Raw genomic sequence first — 18,660 nt, 5'->3', positions numbered from 1 at the left:
AAGAGCATTTGCATACATGGTTACATCTGCCACACATGACACATTAGCTTGGTCAGCATATTGTAAATATCAGAGTTTCTTGATCATTGTCAGTGCCCTTCTGAGTGAAGAATTTACTTTTCTGTTCATATGTGGGTACTCATTAGCTTCCTCCTTTCCTGTGGTCCTCTTACCACAAAGGATATCAGCTCTTACTACAGTCATTAGAGCAGGTAGAGAAGACTCTAGCTTTTGCTTTATAAAACTATTACTGGGCTGTGGAGATGGCTCAGTGGTTTAATACGCTTGCTTGAGAAGCCTGGTGGCCTGAGTTGAACTTTCCAGTACCCATGTAAAGGCAGATTTATGAAGTGGCACATGCATCTGGAGTCCATTTGCAGTGCCAAGAGGTCCTGCCATGCCCATGACTCAGTCTCATTCATTCATCTATTTGTTCTCTCCTTGCCTCTCTCTCCTTGAAAAAAAAATTATTTAACATAACACTTACTGTTTTATCTGTATTACTTTATCCACATAGTTCTTACCATAAACGTCTGCTCTGTGAGTTCTAAATGTGATCTGAAATGCACAAGAGTAATTTGTATCCCATACTTAAGGCCAAAAGTGTTGTTTATGTAACCTTTTCTTTTGGAGAAAATAATTATACAATAATTATGCTTAGCTTACTGTCTTTAAAATCAACTGCTTAATTTTTCATAATTTTTAAAGTGGATGCTTTTTTATTATTTATTTTTTCTTTGTTTTTATTTTTGTTTATTTATTTGACAGAGAAAAAGAGAGAGATGGAGAGAATGGGCACACCAGGGCCTCCAGCCACTGAAAATGAATTCCAGACGCTTGTGCCCCCTTGTTCATCTGGCTAACGTGGTTCCTGGGGAATTGTACTTGGGTCCTTTGGCTTTGTAGGCAAATGATTTAACTGCTAAGCCATCCCTCCAGCCTTACTTTTTCATAAATTTTATAAACTCATAAGAAATGTAATAAATTAACTTTAAGTAACTAGCTTAAGCCCAAGTGGGACTCAAGTTTTCAGAATATAGGCTTAACAGAATTAGTTTAAATAAAGTCCATAAATTGATTTAATAAAGCTCAACATGACAATTTTTGAAATAGTGTTAAATAACAAAAAATATCCCTCTAGGTGCTATGCATAAAAATATAGCCTAGGGGCTGGAGAGATGGCTTAGTGGTTAAGCGCTTGCCTGTGAAACCTAAGGACCACGGTTCGAGGCTCGGTTCCCCAGGTCCCACGTTAGCCAGATGCACAAGGGGGCGCATGCGTCTGGAGTTCGTTCGTTTGCAGAGGCTGGAAGCCCTGGTGCGCCCATTCTCTCTCTCTCCCTTTATCTGTCTTTCTCTTTGTGTCTGTCGCTCTCAAATAAATAAATAAAAAATTTAAAAAATATATAGCCTAGGCATCATTTTATATGCCTTTGAGAAAGCATTTCTTTACTTAGTGATATATATAAGCCCAGCAATGAGATTATGCCTTTTCTAGGCACATGCATTAGCTTTGAATCTTAAAAACAAATCTCATTTTACTTTTTCTTATTTCTCCCTGGGCCAGACATTGGGGAAGCAAGTCACGCAGATTGCATTTCCAAGCGAGGTGAGACCACTGCAGAGTCGTTCTTCATGCTGGCTGAACTAGAAAATGATCACATATATGTGTGAGACCTTGAAAATGGCACTAGAATATTTGTTTTTCTACCATTAGCAGTATCTTCCTCTTAGAATCTAAAATGTATAGACACATTGACTCTTTTTTTCTTATGCTGTGCTCACTGTCAGAAGTTTCAGGAAGAGGACTTCTGGCCCAGTTACACGTCAGCTTCTCCACAAGATTCCAGTGACTTCTTTGCTCTCAAGTCCTGCTAGCAGTGGGACGTCCAAGATGTCTTTTCATAATGCAGCTGTTCCCAAATGCTCACTGTCACTTTAAGTCCAAGAGTCTTGTCCTCTAGAGTAAAACCAACCACCGTTCTCTCTGCTTCGCAGACTGAAGAGCAAGTGCTACCCGGGCTGGTTCCTTCAGCCACGCTGCTGCTTCAGAGTGGATGGTTTTCTTGGAAGGACTCCTTTCAGTTCAGTTACCTTCCAGAGAGGTCTCCTCTGCCAGATCATTTGATTTCTTTGGGTAGTAGTTGGTGGCTTTTCAAATGTCTTTGAATGACATGACCTTCCTTGATGAAGTTAACCATTTTACAGCATCTTTTAGAACTTAAAAAAAAAATCGACCCATTTTGACCCCGTCCCTTTTCTCGGATACCATTTTTATTTATATTCTCTGAGACACAGATGCCAAAGCGTGACTTTATGTGCAAGGGCTCCCGCCCCCTTCCCTGGCTTGAGTGTTGGAGTAGTCCCAACAACAGTGCTCCCAGCATGGCCAGTCGATGCCAGGTAGAGGCCGGAGGCAACATGCCTGACTTGAATGTTGCCATGGATTCCAGGGTGATACAGCTCGAGGGTCTCTGTGTCAGCTTGGGTTCAAAGTTTACCTGAGCAGGGGACCAGTATGGCCACCACCCACTTCTTACTCCACGGAGACCGCAACATTCTTTCCCCTTTAGAGCCCATTCCTTCCCTGCTTTCTTCAGACAGGCCCTCCCTCCTACTGGTGCTTTTATTCTGTTCTGCCATTGGCTTTTCCACCATCGGCTCACTCTGCACCTTTCTCAGTCAGGCTTGGACGCCACTCACTGGTCTGCCCCTCTCTCAATTCAGAGGCTGTTCTCTGCCTTGCCCAACTCCCCACCTCACCTGCATCTAACATGTCTGACTCCTTCTAGTCTACTGGGCATGGGTCTCACCTGTTGAGGGAGAGGAGAAGGAAGAGCTATCCATATTTACTGTTCCTCCAACTTGCTGGCATTTGCTTCTGTTCATGTAAAGAGATAAACAAGAGAATAGGAAGATCCAAGAACAATTTTGGAGCCTCATGTGTGTGCATATGAGTGGGGCAGGGGTAGGAATTTGAATGGTGATGAATTTGTCGTGATTATTGAACACCTTCTTAAAGCAGACGGGCCTAGCAGAGGAGTTTAAGGGAAGGGAGGAGCTGGCCAGGAGAGGGGCTTCTGCACTTTCTGAGGGATGGAGGAAAGAGACTTGGAAAGAAGCAGGGGAGTGAGTGCTCCGCATTGTGAGGACTACAGAAATGGCAAGAGATCCACTGGGATTTAATAGCCAGGTTAATATTTATAAAAGTTATGAAGGAGTAAGTCCAGGTTATTTGGCTAAATCAAAAATCAGTATTAGGGGCTGGAGAGATGGCTTAGCGGTTAAGCGCTTGCCTGTGAAGCCTAAGGACCCCGGTTCGAGGCTCGGTTCCCCAGGTCCCACGTTAGCCAGATGCACGAGGGGGCGCACGCGTCTGGAGTTCGTTTGCAGTGGCTGGAGGCCCTGGCGCGCCCATTCTCTCTCTCCTTCTATCTGTCTTTTCTCTCTGTGTCTGTCGCTCTCAAATAAATAAATAAAAAATTTTAAAAAATCAGTATTAGGTGTTAAATAATATCAAAATAGGCAGTGCCACATGGAATAAAAATATCTGAAAATAGTAAAAATACATTTGGTTAATTAAGAATGTGGGTTTGAACTGTTTTCGCTCATCTCTGTAAAACTCTAGCGTACTTGATGCTTCTGTTTCCTTTGCTCATTGCTGTGACAGTATCTGATAAAAGCAAGTAAAGGAAAAGGATTATTCTGAATGGTGGTCTGAGGCGCATGAGCCAGCTGGGCACATTGTGTCACAGTCAAGCAGCAGAGAAATGAATGGGAGGGCTCAGCTGGATTTCTCTTTTCATTCAGCCCATAGGATGGTGCCACCCAAATTTAAGGTGAGTCTTTCAAATTCCATTAAACTTTCCTGGAAGCACCTTCATAAAAACACCCGAAGATGTGTTTCCATGGGGATTAACAGTCACACTTCCCCCAAGTGCTCTTCTTACATTGATTTGTTGATTCCTGTCGCCAAGATTTCCAATTTTGTAGTTCCTGATTGCCATCTTAAGTTTTATGTCTGATTTCCTGCTTAGCTTCATTATAAGAGATAGGGAGCTAGAACTATTAAAAACTGATATTTGAAATAATAAGTTTTAATCACATAATTCCTTTTGATGGTCTATGCTAAAAATGGCAGGTTAAGTTTTTTGCTTGTTTCATTTTGTTTTGAAACAGAGACCTGCTGTGAAGTCTAAGCTGGTCTCAGATTCACCACCCCCTGGCCTCAATTCCCAAGTGCTAGGATTACAGGTGTGAGCCACTGTGCCCAGCTAAGAAAATTGATGAGAAAAAATTGATTTTTGTGACTTATAAGTAATTGCTCTGAAGGAAGCATTGGTAAGAAGTATGTAGGCACATGGGAGACGGGGGAGCGTCCAGGCTGAGGGAAGGAAGCGTTGGCAAGAACTATGATGCAGACACGTGCTCGTGTCCAGACTGAGGACCAGTCAGTGCAGAGACGCTAAGGCTGTAGCATGCTTTGCTCTTAAGAAGGAACAGGGGTGTGCGGGATGGAGCTGAGTGACAGAGGGTGGCTAGCTCAGAGTGTTTGGACTGACCAGACTGTAGAGGGTGCAACATGCAACCCTAAAACACTCCACATGACTTTAGAAGCTCTTGGTGGATTTCAAGCCATGACTTTATCATATACTCCAGGCACTTACTGCTAACTAGCTTGGCCATAGTACTTGATAGATCCTTAATGGAGGTATAGAAAGTTTATGAACTGAAGTGGGGACAGTTTACTGAGTGCTATGATCAGAAGAGGTAATTCTTCTTTATTTTAAGATTCATTGAATAATTGCTTGAGTTATATATGCTAGGCTTTGAATTCTTTGATTTTTCATTCATTCATCATTTTCTTTCTCTGTCTCTCATGTGCGCACCCCCCCTTCTCTCTCTCTCTCTCTCTCTCTCTCTCTCTGTGTGTGTATGTGTGTGTGTGTATGCGTGCACGTACAGGCCAGGACCTCTTGCAGCTGCAAATGAGCACCATATGCTTCCACCACTTTTTATGTCCTGCTTACATGGTAGTGGGAAATTGAACCCCGGCTGGCAGGCTTTACAAGCATACACGTTTAACTGCTGAGACATCTTTACAGTATAGTTTGGCATATTTTCTTGTCATTTATGTCTTAAAGCTTCTTAATACCTTTATAGATCAAATCTACTTCATCACACTTGCCAATAACTTCTAAAAATGTTCATATTCCACAGCCATTTGAAAGCTTCGGTAAGTTCTCCAAGTTCTGCCTTGTTTCCTGAGTGTACGAAGTAACTCAGGAGCCTACCCTCTGAGCGCAGCTAGATGTGGCCTTTGCGTCTTGTTCATGGCTCACCAGCTCATCCTAGTTCACGTAGAGCCAGATTCTCCAGCCCCATTTGTTTAAAGTGTACACTGTGCTTACATTTATTCCTCAAATTAGCTAGTGTAAGGAGGCTGGGGGAGATGTCTTTTGAAAAGTAGTTTTTGTGAACTAGTTGAAAAATTGGTGAAAACTAGTTTTGGAAACACACAAACCACCTGGTGCATGCCGGCAGCGCCAGCATGTGCACCGGGAGGTGATAGGATGGTTGCAGGATAACCTAGGTTGCACAGAGGATCGCGTCCTAAGAGCCAACCACACCCTTCCTCCACTCAGAAATTGGGTCTGAGGTGTCAGTAAGTCCTAAGGAGTAGAGTGGAAAAGTTACGTGACATTTTCCAAGACTTCTGGAAAGCAGTGTAGTGGCTAGAGTGTCTTTAAACAGCCTTGTCTTAAATTTTCTTAGAGAATAGCATTACATTTGTCTTTCACCCTGGGTTGGAGTTGACTGTAGGTGGTGTTTTTAGGTACATCTGTCATGGACTTTCTGGGCCTCTCTGTAGGTTGGAACGCACTACTGTAAGAAGGCCGTCCCCCCCCCCCCCCCAAACCATGGCCCTGTCTGCCTTCATCTCTTCAGTGATTTTTTATAAAAGTCTACCTCTGTTTTATCTGGGCTGGGCTGGGTGAACTTTTTTTTTTTCTTCCCCAAGGTAGGGTCTCACTTTAGTCCAGGCTGACCTGGAATTCACTATGGAGTCTCAGGCTGGCCTCGAACTCACAGTGATCCTCCTACTTCTATCTCCCGAGTGCTGGGATCAAAAGCGTGCACCACCATGCCCGGCTTGTCTGAACTTTTGATTACTTGAGGAACGGAGCTCTGGAATCTGTGTTGGAGCTTTAGTTCTCTGCGCATGTGTCCTTTGTTAGAGGAGCGCAGCAGGGACAGGTGACAGCAGCTTCTCCTGATGTCTCAGAACACTTGTCTGGATCTTGTGCTCAAGCAGTACTCAGCCGGGAAGACTTGGGTAATGTAGGTGTCATCCATCCTAATGGTTCGCATTCTGCATTCACAAATTTGTCTGCTTAGTAAAACTTATTTGAAACTCTCAGTCAGTGTTCCTGACATTTTGACAGTCATTTGTGGACATATACATGGCAAAAAAACAATGAGCCACTTTGACATTCATATTTTGATTTGAGGCCAACAAGAGAATGCCATACCTTGCTTCAGCTCTCATAAACAGGTGTCTTCTTCATGACCTGATGTGAAACACTTTCTCCACTTGGGTGTATTTTATTGGCAAGTATTGTTTAAAATGACTCTTGACTCTTCTAGCACAGAAAGGCTTTGATGGAAAACTTAGGAAGAAAATGAGCCTCACTCAGACATGAGCTAGACTGCTGTTGACCATGAATTCAGTGTTGAGTCATTGTATATCCAGTAAGGTGTCTTCGAATCATGGAAGACAGGCTGTGCATATTGATGGATGAACACTGTGTGATCTGGGCCAGGCATGGTGGCATACACCATTAATCCCAGCACTCGGGAGGCAGAGGTAGGAGGATCGCCAGCTCAGCCTGGGCTAGAGTAAAATCCTACCTCAAGGCAACAATAGCAGCAAAGAAGTATGATCCAGTCTTGATGCTTTCCTCAGCAGCAGCACTTCAATGTTTGCTAATGTGCTACTTCAGTGATTGCAACAATTTCATCAAACACAATTATGTTAAATAAAGAGAATTAACTATATTTAACTAATGGTGGTGACCTACAGAGACTATTGAGAATATTTTGTTATCCCCTTGTCTAGAACTGTTGTTTCAGACCTATTAAATATTTGCTGCCTTGTGATGCAGAATCTAATTCTACTGTGACTTTTGTCAAAACATGTTAAATGGCATTGGTTAACACATAGAGAAGCATGACTTATGTCTTTAATTTTTAAATTTATTTTTGGTGGTGCTGGAGGAAATAAACATTTCTAAATATTTTTTTCCAGATTGTTCATCTGTGCCCAGAGTGTATTGAGTGCTCAGTGAATGTGTGGGTCTGTGTTTTAGAAAGTAGTCCATGAGGTCTGTAGTGGTTTTGGAAAAGAGGGCAGCAGCATCGTCAGAGCAGTCCTCAGGATTTTATCGCATGTCGTTGTACACTGAGGCCCCCGAAAGAAGATCGAGTTCTCATAGGTCTTTGCTTGAAGCTAGCTCAGAGCTGCTTATTTTGAGTCTTGTGTGTTAAGTGAGGAACATTTTCAATTTAAAAACTCTATAGTTTTATCAGTGTCATTCCTGACTTTAGTTACTTACTTTCTCATGTGTGTTTACAGGGAAATACTGCTGTGGTTGAAAATTGTGCATTATATTACTATCAGATTTCATTTTCTATACATTGACATTATGAACTTATATTGGTAAGAAGAAATAGTAGAAGGTTCTTGAATATTATATTGCTTTTTTAATTCAAAGATACAGGATACTGTTTATTGATAATTGTATTTTATATGAGTGTTCTAAATCATAGTTTCTCAAATAATCAGTCTGAAAAACAAAATATGTTTTTTAATTCTTCTTTTTTTTTTTTTTGTTTTTTTTTGAGGTAGGGTCTCACTCTAGCTCAGGCTGACCTGGAATTCACTGTGTAGTCTCAGGGTGACTTTAAACTCACAGTGATCCTGATCTCCTACTTCTGCCTCCTGAGTGTTGGGATTAAAGGTGTATACCACCATGCCCGGCTTTAATTCATTTTTTTAATCTTTCCTGTATGAAAGTTTCAAGCTTTACGTTAGTGCTTAAATTATTATTATTATTTTTATTTCAAGTAGGGTCTCATTCTAGCCCAGGTTGACCTGAAATTTACTTTGTAGTCTCAGGCTGGCCTCTAACTCAGAGCGATCCTTCTATTTCTGCTTCCTGACTGCTGGGATTAAAGGTATGCACCACCACATCAGGCTTAAAAATATGTGTTTTTAAAAATTATTTATGTATATGTGTATGTTTGTTTGTTTTGGGGAGAATAAAGAGAAAGAAGCAGATGAGAGAGAGAATGGGTGAGCCAGAGCCTCTAGCCACTGCAAGCGAACTCCAGATGCATGTGCTACCTGTGCATCTGGCTTTATGTGGGTACTGGGGAGTCAAACCAGGGTTCTTAGGCTTTGCAGGCCAGCACCCCAACCTCTGAGCCATCTCTCCAGCCTAATGCTTATTTTATTTTTAAAGAATGTAATGTGTTGGCCTTATTTCAGGTAAACGTGAACATAGTCATACAGCTGTCCCTCTTCACTTAATTCTTCAGGTCTCTTGCTGAACCGACAGCTTACTACTTGGGCTGCAGTAGTTAGCCGGTGTGCCCCAAGGACTTTGTTTGTCTGCCTCCCCAGTACTGGATTATTGGTGGCAGCACCACGCTCAGCCTTTGCAGGGGTTCTGGAGCTGCACACTCAGGTCCTCATGCTTGCGTGGCCAGCACTTCCCTGTGCCATCTTCCTAGCCTACACGCGGGCTCTCCTCTCTCTCCCTGCTCTCTGCTCTGCTTCAGTGAGCATCCTGTGTAAGTTTTTATTCCTGTTTTAGGATTACTTCACTGGGATAGATTGCCAGAAGTGGAGATCTGGGTCAGAGGGTATGACCTTAAGAAACTGTTCCTTTTGTGTTTTTATAAAGTGTTTCATTTAGTATTCATTTGATTTATATCGCTTGTGAAAATTGTAAAGCCTGTTGATTGTGTTTGTTACCTAAAGGTGAGACTTGGTATCAGGTAAGCATTTCCTGAACTGAACTGGGTACTTAACAGGTGGTTTTGGTTGTTGGTGGGGTTTTTTTTTAATTGTTTCTTAACATTTAGTGGAAATTTTACTACAGGATGTGGTTTTTGAATTACTGATTCAAAATGTAAAATTGCTTCATTGGTTAAATTATATTTTATTGGTCAAAGCAGCTAAATTACATAGCTTTGTACTAAAATTTATCTAAAATTATTTATATGAGTTTTAAGAAGTCTCATAACTTTTATAATTTAGCTTGATTACTAAAGAATATATGAATGCCTTTAGGGAATGAAATCCTTTCACAATCTGTAGTTAGGGTCCACATATATAATAGAAAAGTAGAGGACAGTGTAGACTGTACAAATCTTGTTTCACTCTTGTTTCTTCCCACAGAATGTGAAAACCTTTGCATCTTCTGATAGTCTAGCCAAGGTCCAAGAAGTGGCAAGCTGGCTTTTGGAAATGAATCAGGAACTGCTCTCTGTGGGCAGCAAAAGACGACGAACTGGAGGCTCTCTGCGAGGCAATGCTTCCTCAAGCCAGGTGGATGAGGAGCAGATGAATCGTGTGGTGGAGGAGGAACAGCCACAGCACCTCAGACACCCAGAGGAGGAGCACACTGCACGCAATGGCGAGCTTGTGGGAGCAGAACCGAGACCCGAAGCCCAGAATGATTCCCAGCAAGGACCAGCGGAAGAAAACAATAACCGTTTTCTTTCGGTTGATGAGGACTCATCAGGAAACCAAGAGGAGCAAGAGGAGGATGAACATGCTGGGGAACAGGAGGAGGAGGAAGAGGAGGAGGAGGAGGAGGAGGAAATGGACCAGGAGAGTGATGACTTTGATCAGTCTGATGACAGTAGCAGAGAAGATGAACACGCCCACAGTAACAGTGTCACGAACTCTCGCGGTGTCGTGGGCCTGCCCATTCACCAGCTCTCCACGTCACTCTGTGCAAAAACAACAAAAGTGAGTAACTGCACTCGGCTTAACTTGACACAGTTCACACGTGTATTTTAGTTCTAATAATAGTTCTCATACCATCTTTATATTACTGCAAAGTAATCTTAACACTGTGAAGTAATTTTTGTGTTGTTTGAAGGTATTAAAAAGTATGACAAGATACTGATAATACAACAATTACAGGAAGAGGTCAGGAAATTGATCATGTTTACTATGAAAAGTCATCATCTTTAACTTTTCCACCAGAGTTTGCCCTGAATGCAGGGATCAGTTGTACTTACTTTATGTGGGTTGTGGAAGGCTGGGGTGAAACGGGATTTGTGTCAGTCAGGTAATGGCCCTTTCTTATAAGACACCAGCAGTGGCACAGGCCATGCGCTCCTAAGACTGCTAGAGAGCAGGCTGCTAGGCGTTGTCACACCCAGTTCTGCCTTAGCCTCACTGGATCACTAGCTGGGAGCACGAAGACCCATGTGAACACACTCAGGAGTTACACTGGGGTTTGGAACCGAACACATCAGATTGACTAATACCTTACTTGTGCTACAGACATGAAAATAAATGGTGTCTGTAGTAGTCTATCTATTACTTTTGTTGGCTGAGCTTTACATTTTACAGTGAGTCATCAGTTTATTTCATATACAGCACACACAAAGATTCAGCATCACCTTTGACCTACTCTCATTTGACCTGGAATGAGGTATCTGACACATTGGTATGAAGTCCTGAGTCATTGAATCATTTTTGTTTTAGCTTGTAAAATTAACGCTCTTCATAAAAATATGTTTAGTTCGAACTTATAAGCTAACCACAAGTGATGTTTTATTTAGCTGGTGTGGTAAAGAAAAGAGATGGCTTTTGTTGTGGTTTCTCTCCATTTTACCCTCTGTCTCAAGATGTTGTAGGCAGCAGTAGCTCTCAGCCAGCCAGGTGGATCTGCCATTAGCACCTAGAGCTCTACTTCATTACCTTTTACGATGGTTTGCCCCAGCTTCTGGCCCTTGATCATGACCTTTCCTTCAAGATGAAGCCATAGCTAGAATGGTTAGGTATTCTTTACACAAATATGTAGTTACTTCTTTAAAAATGTTGTATACTGAATTTATGGGACTTTTCCTAGGTATTCTGAGTTATGAATAATAACTTAGGTGTGGACTGGGTAACAACAGCAGGGATAAGTGTGTGTGGGGGGGGGGGTGGGAGAGCGATCATGAACATAAAGCCATATGACAAATCACAGCAATTCCCTCCTACAAAGTAGAATTTCAGTCTGAAACCAGTTGTAGATGTTTTCTGTTTTGTCCACTCTGTTTATTTTTCCACATTAAAAAAAAATTACTTATTTAGTGCTTCGAAGACTGATGCAGGAGAATTATGAGTTCAAGGTAGCAAGACCTTATCTGAAAAATATTTAACAAGGGGTACTGGTGAGTCAGCTCATTTGACCATGCAAGCATAAGGACCTGATCTTGATCCCTAGGACCTACATAGAAAAGCCATGTGTGGTGGCTTGCATTCATAATCCCAGCACTGGTAAGGCAGAAATGGGTGGATCCCTGAGATCTGCTGGACAGCAGAGAGGAGAGAAGCAGAATGAGAGGGAGAGAGAGATCCTGTCTTTAAAATGGTGGGTGGTGTTGCTGAGGAATGACACTAACTGTTATCCTCTGGCTACCACAAGCATGCACACACATAAATTAAAAATCATATTAAAAAAGTTAAAAGCACTTATTACTATGTTAATGAAAACAATATCATCCACATATCCATGTCTTTTAGTATGGCACAGAGGGAGAAGTTTTCACTAATTCAGCACTCTGTTTTGGAGCCTTTAAGTTCCCAGTCATTAACAGGAGACAGCTCTATGGACATTACTCTAAGTTGCAGTTGAATTCAAGTCTTCACCTGGTAAGCAGCAGCATGAGGTCATCTTGCTAAAGTCTCAGTGATGCTGGAGAGGTGGCACGTATCAGGAATCGTAGCACTTGAGAGGCTGAGGTGGCATAGCAAGACCCTGTCCCCAGAGGACAGAAGAATAGGGCTGGAGAGATGGCTTAGCAGTTAAGGCACTTGCCTGTGAAGCCACAGGACCAGGTGTGATTTCCCAGCATCCATGTAAGCCAGATGCACAAGGTGGTGCATGTGTTTTGAGTTCGCTGGCAGTGGCTAGAGGCCCTTTTTGCACATTTTCTCTCTCAAATAAATAAAATTAAACTAAACATCCCTCTTTTAAGTTGCCAATGAAGGATTAACCTTTCACAGTGTTACCTAGCATATTGTCCAAGGGCTGGAGAGAGATGCTCAGTGGTTAAAGGCACTTGGCTTGCAAAACCTGATAGCCTGGGTTCAATGGCACAGTACCCACATACAACCAGATACACAAGGTGGCATTTGTATCTGGAGTTGTGTGCAGCAGCAAGTGGCCCTGTCAATCTTCCAAATAAATAAATAAATAATAAGATACTTTCCTGCATAGTTTGCACTCCCACCAATAGTTAAAAAAAAGTTGTCTCTTCCCCCATGTCCTTGCCAGCATTTGTTGTCAGTTATTGGTGATAGCCAGTCTGACTGGGCTAAAATGGATTTGCAGAAAATTGTTTGGAACTGTAAAATATTAAGAGAAGAATCAGTCTAGACAAATACCTCATGTCCTCTCTTGTATGGATGCTAGCCTTTAATTTTTAAACGTGCATATTTGTGTGGGAGTGTGGATAGAGGTCATGAAGCCAGAAGGGGCCTTAATAAGGGGAAAAGAGGCTTTAAGGAAGGGAAGTGGGGTGGGTAACAATACACGTGATATGAAAGTGGAAAGGTACAAGCAGGGAGGAGGGGCCACGATGAGGGAGACAGTTGGAGTATCCACCAAAGCACTAGATGAGCACAAATGCCATAAGAAAGCCCATTACGTTGTATGCTAATTAAAAATGAACTTAGAGAGCTGGAGAGATGGCTTAGTGGTTAAGGCACTTGCCTGCAAAGCCTAAGAACCCAGGTTCCATTGCTCAGTACCCACATAAAGCCAGATGCACTGGGTAGCACATTCATGTGGAGTTCGCTTGTAGTGTCTGGAGGCCTTGGTACATACACGTTCTTTCTTTCTGTCTCTCTCAGCTTGAAAAGAAATAAAAATTAAAAATACATATATAAGATGAATTTAGAGCCAAGCATGGTAGTGCACATCTTTAATCCCAGCTGAGATTGGAGGATTGCCATGAGTTCTAAGCCAGCCTATGTTACAGAGTAAATTCCAGTTCAGCCTGGTCTAGAATGGGACCCTGCCCTAAAAACAACAACAAAATCACTTTAAAAATTCCTGAAGTTACAAAAATATTGGAAGCTGGAAGTAGTTGCTGATAATTTCAAAATAAAATGTCACTAGATTAGATTTAACCTAGATGAATCTGTGATTTATCCATAATATAAAAGTTTTCTGAAACAACAGTGTAAAATATGAGCTACTTTAATAAAAAAAACCAACTTTTCCATGATTTATCAGGCATCAAAATTTAATCCACTACGTGTATGTTGTGTTTGAATGTCTGGCAGCTCACTGGAAGTTTCATGGCCACCAATGAATGACAAAAGATTTATGCTATTGAAATAGGAATTGCATTGAGTTTCCTTGACAATGCACCAGTGTACACGAAAGCACGGATTTGATAGGGGAATCTGGGGTGCCTCTGGATTACTGCCTTCCAGAGGATAAAGCATATAGGGTTTATTAGATTAGATAGAATTTAAGAGAAGGAAGGAAAGTAGAGCTCATGTGTAATCAGGGCCGTGAGCAGCGTTCCCAGAAATAGGGAGTCCCAGACCTTAAGAAAAGGAAGAATGCAGAGCCTCTTGCTTAAAGGAGGCTCAGAATAGGACTTGAGAATCCCACCTAGTGAGAAGGAAGGAGAAGAGACCATAGAGAGCTCTTGCACGTGAGAAGGCAGGAGTGGGGTAAAGCCCACCTAGAGCCCCAAATTGGGGTCTTCTGTAGGTTCTAAGGGGAGCTGAAGTGACCAGTTGAATTGAAGGAAAGAAACACATGCAGGGAACTGTGGCCTGCTTTAGACAGGACGGCAAGGGATGAGGAGAAGCCCTTTCTTTCTGCGACCTCCAGCAGAGTGGCGATGGCGAGGGCCAGTCACAGATACCCTTTGCCTTTGTTTTCGTGGCCCTGTCTCCCTGTCACCCTAGACTGTGCACTATGATCTGCATTTGTAACCATCAAAATCTGGAATACTTAAAAAGTCCAATAGTGTCTGAAGTAAATGCAATCACAGCTAGACTTACTTACCTTTGCAGATGTATGTTTACATGTATGCATGTTATATTTGTATATGAGAAAAAAAGTCAGGTCTCTTTTCATGTTGGCTTATTCTTTGGAACATACTGAAAACTATGAAAACTCTTTAAGGATAATTTACCACTCCTTGGCCACTGATGACTTTTTTTAAATGTAGAAGGTAGGCAGCATTCTTTGCAGGTTAAAGCGTGGTACCCTCGAGGGATGAGAGTGACAGTGACCAGAATGGCTAGTGAAGGGCACACTTGGGGGGTAAGAATGGACAATGGCCAACCAACATGTTGAGGTAGACTTAGAAACTGAGAACTTCTTTATTGCATGTACATACTGCATACTGGTCGTATTTCCTCTTCCCCACCGCCATTCCACCGAAGGCCCTCCTCAGAGCAGTTTTCCGTGTTCACTCTGGGGACATGAATGTCCCAGTCAGTCTCCAGGGAGGTGGCTGTAGATACTGAGTTAGATTTTTATTATTGGTTCTTAAAATTGCTGGGACAGACCGCTTTTCTGAGTGGCATTTTCCTCTACAGGTAGTCAACATGGTTGGATTAACTCTTTAGGGAAGGTAGATTAGTGTGTCTTTGCACTTTGCCAGGTATTTATGTCTCCATGCAGGGCCAGAGATGACTACTCACATGTGATGGCGGTTTGTTTCTTATGGAAACTTGTGTCAAACAGTGTAGGTTAGAAATTCCAAGCTGTCCTAATATTAAAAGTTAAGGATAGTGACAGGAATTTCTGTTTCCTGAGCACCAACTGTTTGTTTACAAGATCTTTGATGGCAAAACTGAGGCTACAAAGAGGCCAAATGATCAGTCCCAAATCACTCTATAAGTAAGGAGATCAAAATCTTGATTTAAATTGTCTGGTTTAAAAGAACTTTCTTTGCATGTGTTATGCTGCCCCCTGTGGTAGAATTGAACAAACAGAACTTCACAGATTTTCCAAGAGTGGTGGTTTCTAAAACCATGAAGTGGTTCCAGCTGTCCCCTAGCGAGTCTGCAAAATTCGGTTAACTACTTTTCTTGATATTAACAAGACACTGAAGATATGAGGTTGAGACACTGAAGATGTAACGGGAATGACTACGATAAAGAAATGTGAAACTGGAAGGACAGGTCACCCCAAAGAGTCTGTCAGACGTGCTGCTTAACCAGGGGTTATGCTGCTGTTCCACTCAGTGTGACAAATCTCAAAAACTCTAGAATCAGCTTGCTTTGCCAGGTGTGAATTTCCCTTTGGGTTTAACTCTGCCAACAATCTTATTTGTCTGAATAACATGTGTGTTTGGGGGGGGTGGTGATGATTTGATTCAGATGTCCCATATAAACTTAGATGTTCTGAATGCTAGGTTCCCAGCTGATGGAGATTTGGAAATTAACACCTCCTGCAGTTGGTGTATGTTGGGAGGCGGGCTTATGGGTGTTAGAGCCTGTGTCCCCTTGCCAGTGTTTGGCACCCTCTCCTGTTGCTGTTGTCCACCCTCTGCTCATGTCATCGTTTTCCCCTGCCATCTTGGAGCTTTCCCTCAAGTCTGTAAACCAAGATAAATCCTTTCCTCCCACCCCCAAAGCTGCTCTTGGTTGAGTGAATTTTGCCAGCAGTGTGAACTTAACTGCAACTGTGTGTGTGTGTGTGTGTGTAGTCAGAGAAGCTGCATGTTCAGTGTATTGTATTCTTTAGGTTTTAGAAGAACAGCCTGGTTTAGTACCATATGCCTACAGCCAGTGCCAGCTCCTAGAGAGAAGAGGCTTATACCACACAGGTTCAGTGCCAGCCAGTTCTGGGATAGGTTTCATTTTGGTCTACTATATCAGTTACTTTCTCATTGCTGAGGCAAAATTCCCAACCAGAACCAGTTTATGGAAGGAAAAGAGTTTTATTTTGGCATACATTTGCAGTGGGTGAAGTCCCTCATGGCAGGGAATACATGGCAGGCTGGAGAGGAAAGCTGGCATCACATCGTCACACCAGCATATAGGAAGTAGAGACTAGTTTGTGGTGCTAGTCTGTAAAATTTCAAGGCCTGCCCCCCCATGACTCATCCCTCACAAGGCTCCACCTCCTAAGGGTTCCATAACCTTCTGAACAATGCCACCAGCTGGGAATTAATTACTGGAACATTTGAGCCTGTGGGGGCATTTTACACTGAAACCACGTCTACCGTCATCCAGCTAGCCTTAGAGCCAGAGCTATCAGGAAACAGTAGGTAATACGGCCAACACCTGAAACTGTATGGGATGTAACTTCCACTCTGTTCTGTTGTAGAGCCCTAGAGAATGACAGATTGCTCTGACAGTCCCTGGCCTGCTCTGTTTGCATGACAAAGGACAAGGGCAAATTGTTTTAGGCATAGATACATCAAGAGAGTAAAAAGAGCTGGGCGTGGTGGCGCACACCTTTAATCCCAGCACTCGGGAGGCAGAGGTAGGAGGATCGCCGTGAGTTGAAGGCCACCCTGAGACTACATAGTAAATTCCAGGTCAGCCTGAACCAGAGTGAGACCCTACCTCGAAAAACCAAAAAAAAAAAAAAAAAAAAAAGTATTATTTATGGCAGTCACCTTATATGACATCTGCTAGTACGTGTGGCCTCATGCGTAGCTGTACCCCTCGCCAGGGAAAGCTGTTAACATGACTCCACCTAGTGTTAACAGTGATTTGAATATGGGCAGGGTGTGGAGATGGGAAAAGGGAGGCACGAGGGGGTTGGGTGGGGTGGAGAATGGGTTTCCTCTAATGTAGCTTCTAATGCCCAAGCTTACATTTAGGTTATGACACTTACTATTTGAGTATAAGCTTATAATCTTAAATCTTAAAAGCTTTCTAATCTATGAAATAAGACAGTAATGCCTTCTCAGGAGTTTAATGTCTAAGTGAAATAAAAGGTATAAAATGAGTAGCATAATACCTGGGAAACACAGGTGTATAAAACATTAGCTGGTCAGTGTTTAAAAATGTGTAAAAAAAAAGTAAAGTAAAAATAAGAAAAAAAATATGTTAATAGTTGTCTTCGCATCAGACTGCTATTTGTTCCTGTTTTTTTTGTTTGTTTGTTTGTTTGTTTTTTTGAGACAAGGTCTTTACTCTGTAGCCTAGGCTGGGCCAGAACTTACTAGCTCAGACTGCCCTTGAACTTGTGGCAGCCCTCCTTCATCAGCCTCCTGAATGCAAGAATTACAGGCATGAACCACCCTGGCAGCATGTAATACCTTGTTCTTAACAATGAATTGGTACCACAAATGGTTGCAGTAATTTTAAGACATGAATCTAGCTCTGTGGTGACCCACCTCCCTCTGGTGAGCCAGATGTAGGCATTTGAAGTCTCTAAACTCTTACCATATGTTCTTTTTACTCACTCCTGTCTTCATGCTTTCTGATTTGTAGTGATGGCATGCTGCCCCCCTCCCCAGCCAGATCCTTAGCGCTGCCCAAATCCCCGTCTCTGTCTTTATGCCTTCTGTAGCTGTGAAAACTCAGTTCCTCTGAACCCATTGCTGCTTCTTTTGGTGCATTTAATTCCTTTCTGTTTTGAACAGTAGAATTGCTCCTTAGTACTGGTTCAGGTAGAGAGTTGAAGATTCACAAATTGTAACATGGATACCTCTCATTACTTCTCCCAAGGTGTTTCTGTACAAGTCTAGAAGTTACCAGTAGCAGTACTATCTGAGTCTAAAACCCCAGTATTCAATGTATGATGAGATACATGGAAAAATGCCCTCAAACAATTAGCAGTAAGACTGCTCTGGGTATTAAAATCCCTGTGGAGGGGCTGAGCAGATGGCTCAGTGGTGAAAGGCAATTGCTTGCAAAGCCTGCCAACATAAGTTTGATTCCCCAGTACCCAAGTAAGGCCAGATACAAAATGATGGGCATATGTATCCAGAGTGTTCAGTAGCAAGGGACCTTGGCATGCCCATTCTCTCTCTCCCTCCCTTTCTCTCCCTTTCTGTCTCTAAAACACACATACACAGACACAAATATGTTTGAAGATTCCAGTGGAGGTAACTTGTAGCCTAGCCTAGTTACAGAACTCAATAGAAAACTACTCATAGTCCATTAAAAATCACATTGTAGGGCTGGAGAGGTGGCTTAGTAGTTAAGATGCTTGCCTGTGAAGCCTAAGGACCCAGGTTCAATTCTCCAGGTCCCATGTAAGCCAGATGCACATAGTGGCACATGTGTCTGGAGTTCATTTGCAGTGGCTAGAGGACTGGGTGTGCCCATTCTTTTCTCTCTCTCTCCCCTCTCTGTCTCTAATGGATAAATAAATAAATAAAAACCTTTAAAAAATACATTTTAGGGCTGGAGAGATAGCTTAGGGGTTGAGC

General features: G+C 42.4%; 1 protein-coding gene across 4 annotated transcripts in view; it reads left to right on the top strand.

Annotated features, from left to right (window-relative positions):
• Fbxw7 (F-box and WD repeat domain containing 7) overlaps positions 1-18,660 on the top strand; it is a 204,971-nt gene that overhangs the window by 99,953 nt on the left and 86,358 nt on the right. For 3 of the 4 annotated variants that reach the window (XM_045131787.1, XM_045131788.1, XR_006632966.1), the window contains exon 3: positions 9,467-10,042. In XM_045131787.1, the coding sequence (XP_044987722.1) occupies positions 9,536-10,042 (507 nt within the window). In that variant the 5' untranslated portion in view covers positions 9,467-9,535. Of the gene's footprint in view, positions 1-9,466; positions 10,043-18,660 lie in introns of those variants that run through there. The other variant, XM_045131789.1, reaches the window with a different exon arrangement.

This window comes from Jaculus jaculus, chromosome 12 (assembly GCF_020740685.1).
Source record: "Jaculus jaculus isolate mJacJac1 chromosome 12, mJacJac1.mat.Y.cur, whole genome shotgun sequence".
Classification (NCBI taxonomy): domain Eukaryota; kingdom Metazoa; phylum Chordata; class Mammalia; order Rodentia; family Dipodidae; genus Jaculus; species Jaculus jaculus.
This window is presented reverse-complemented; position numbering and strand designations above follow the sequence as displayed.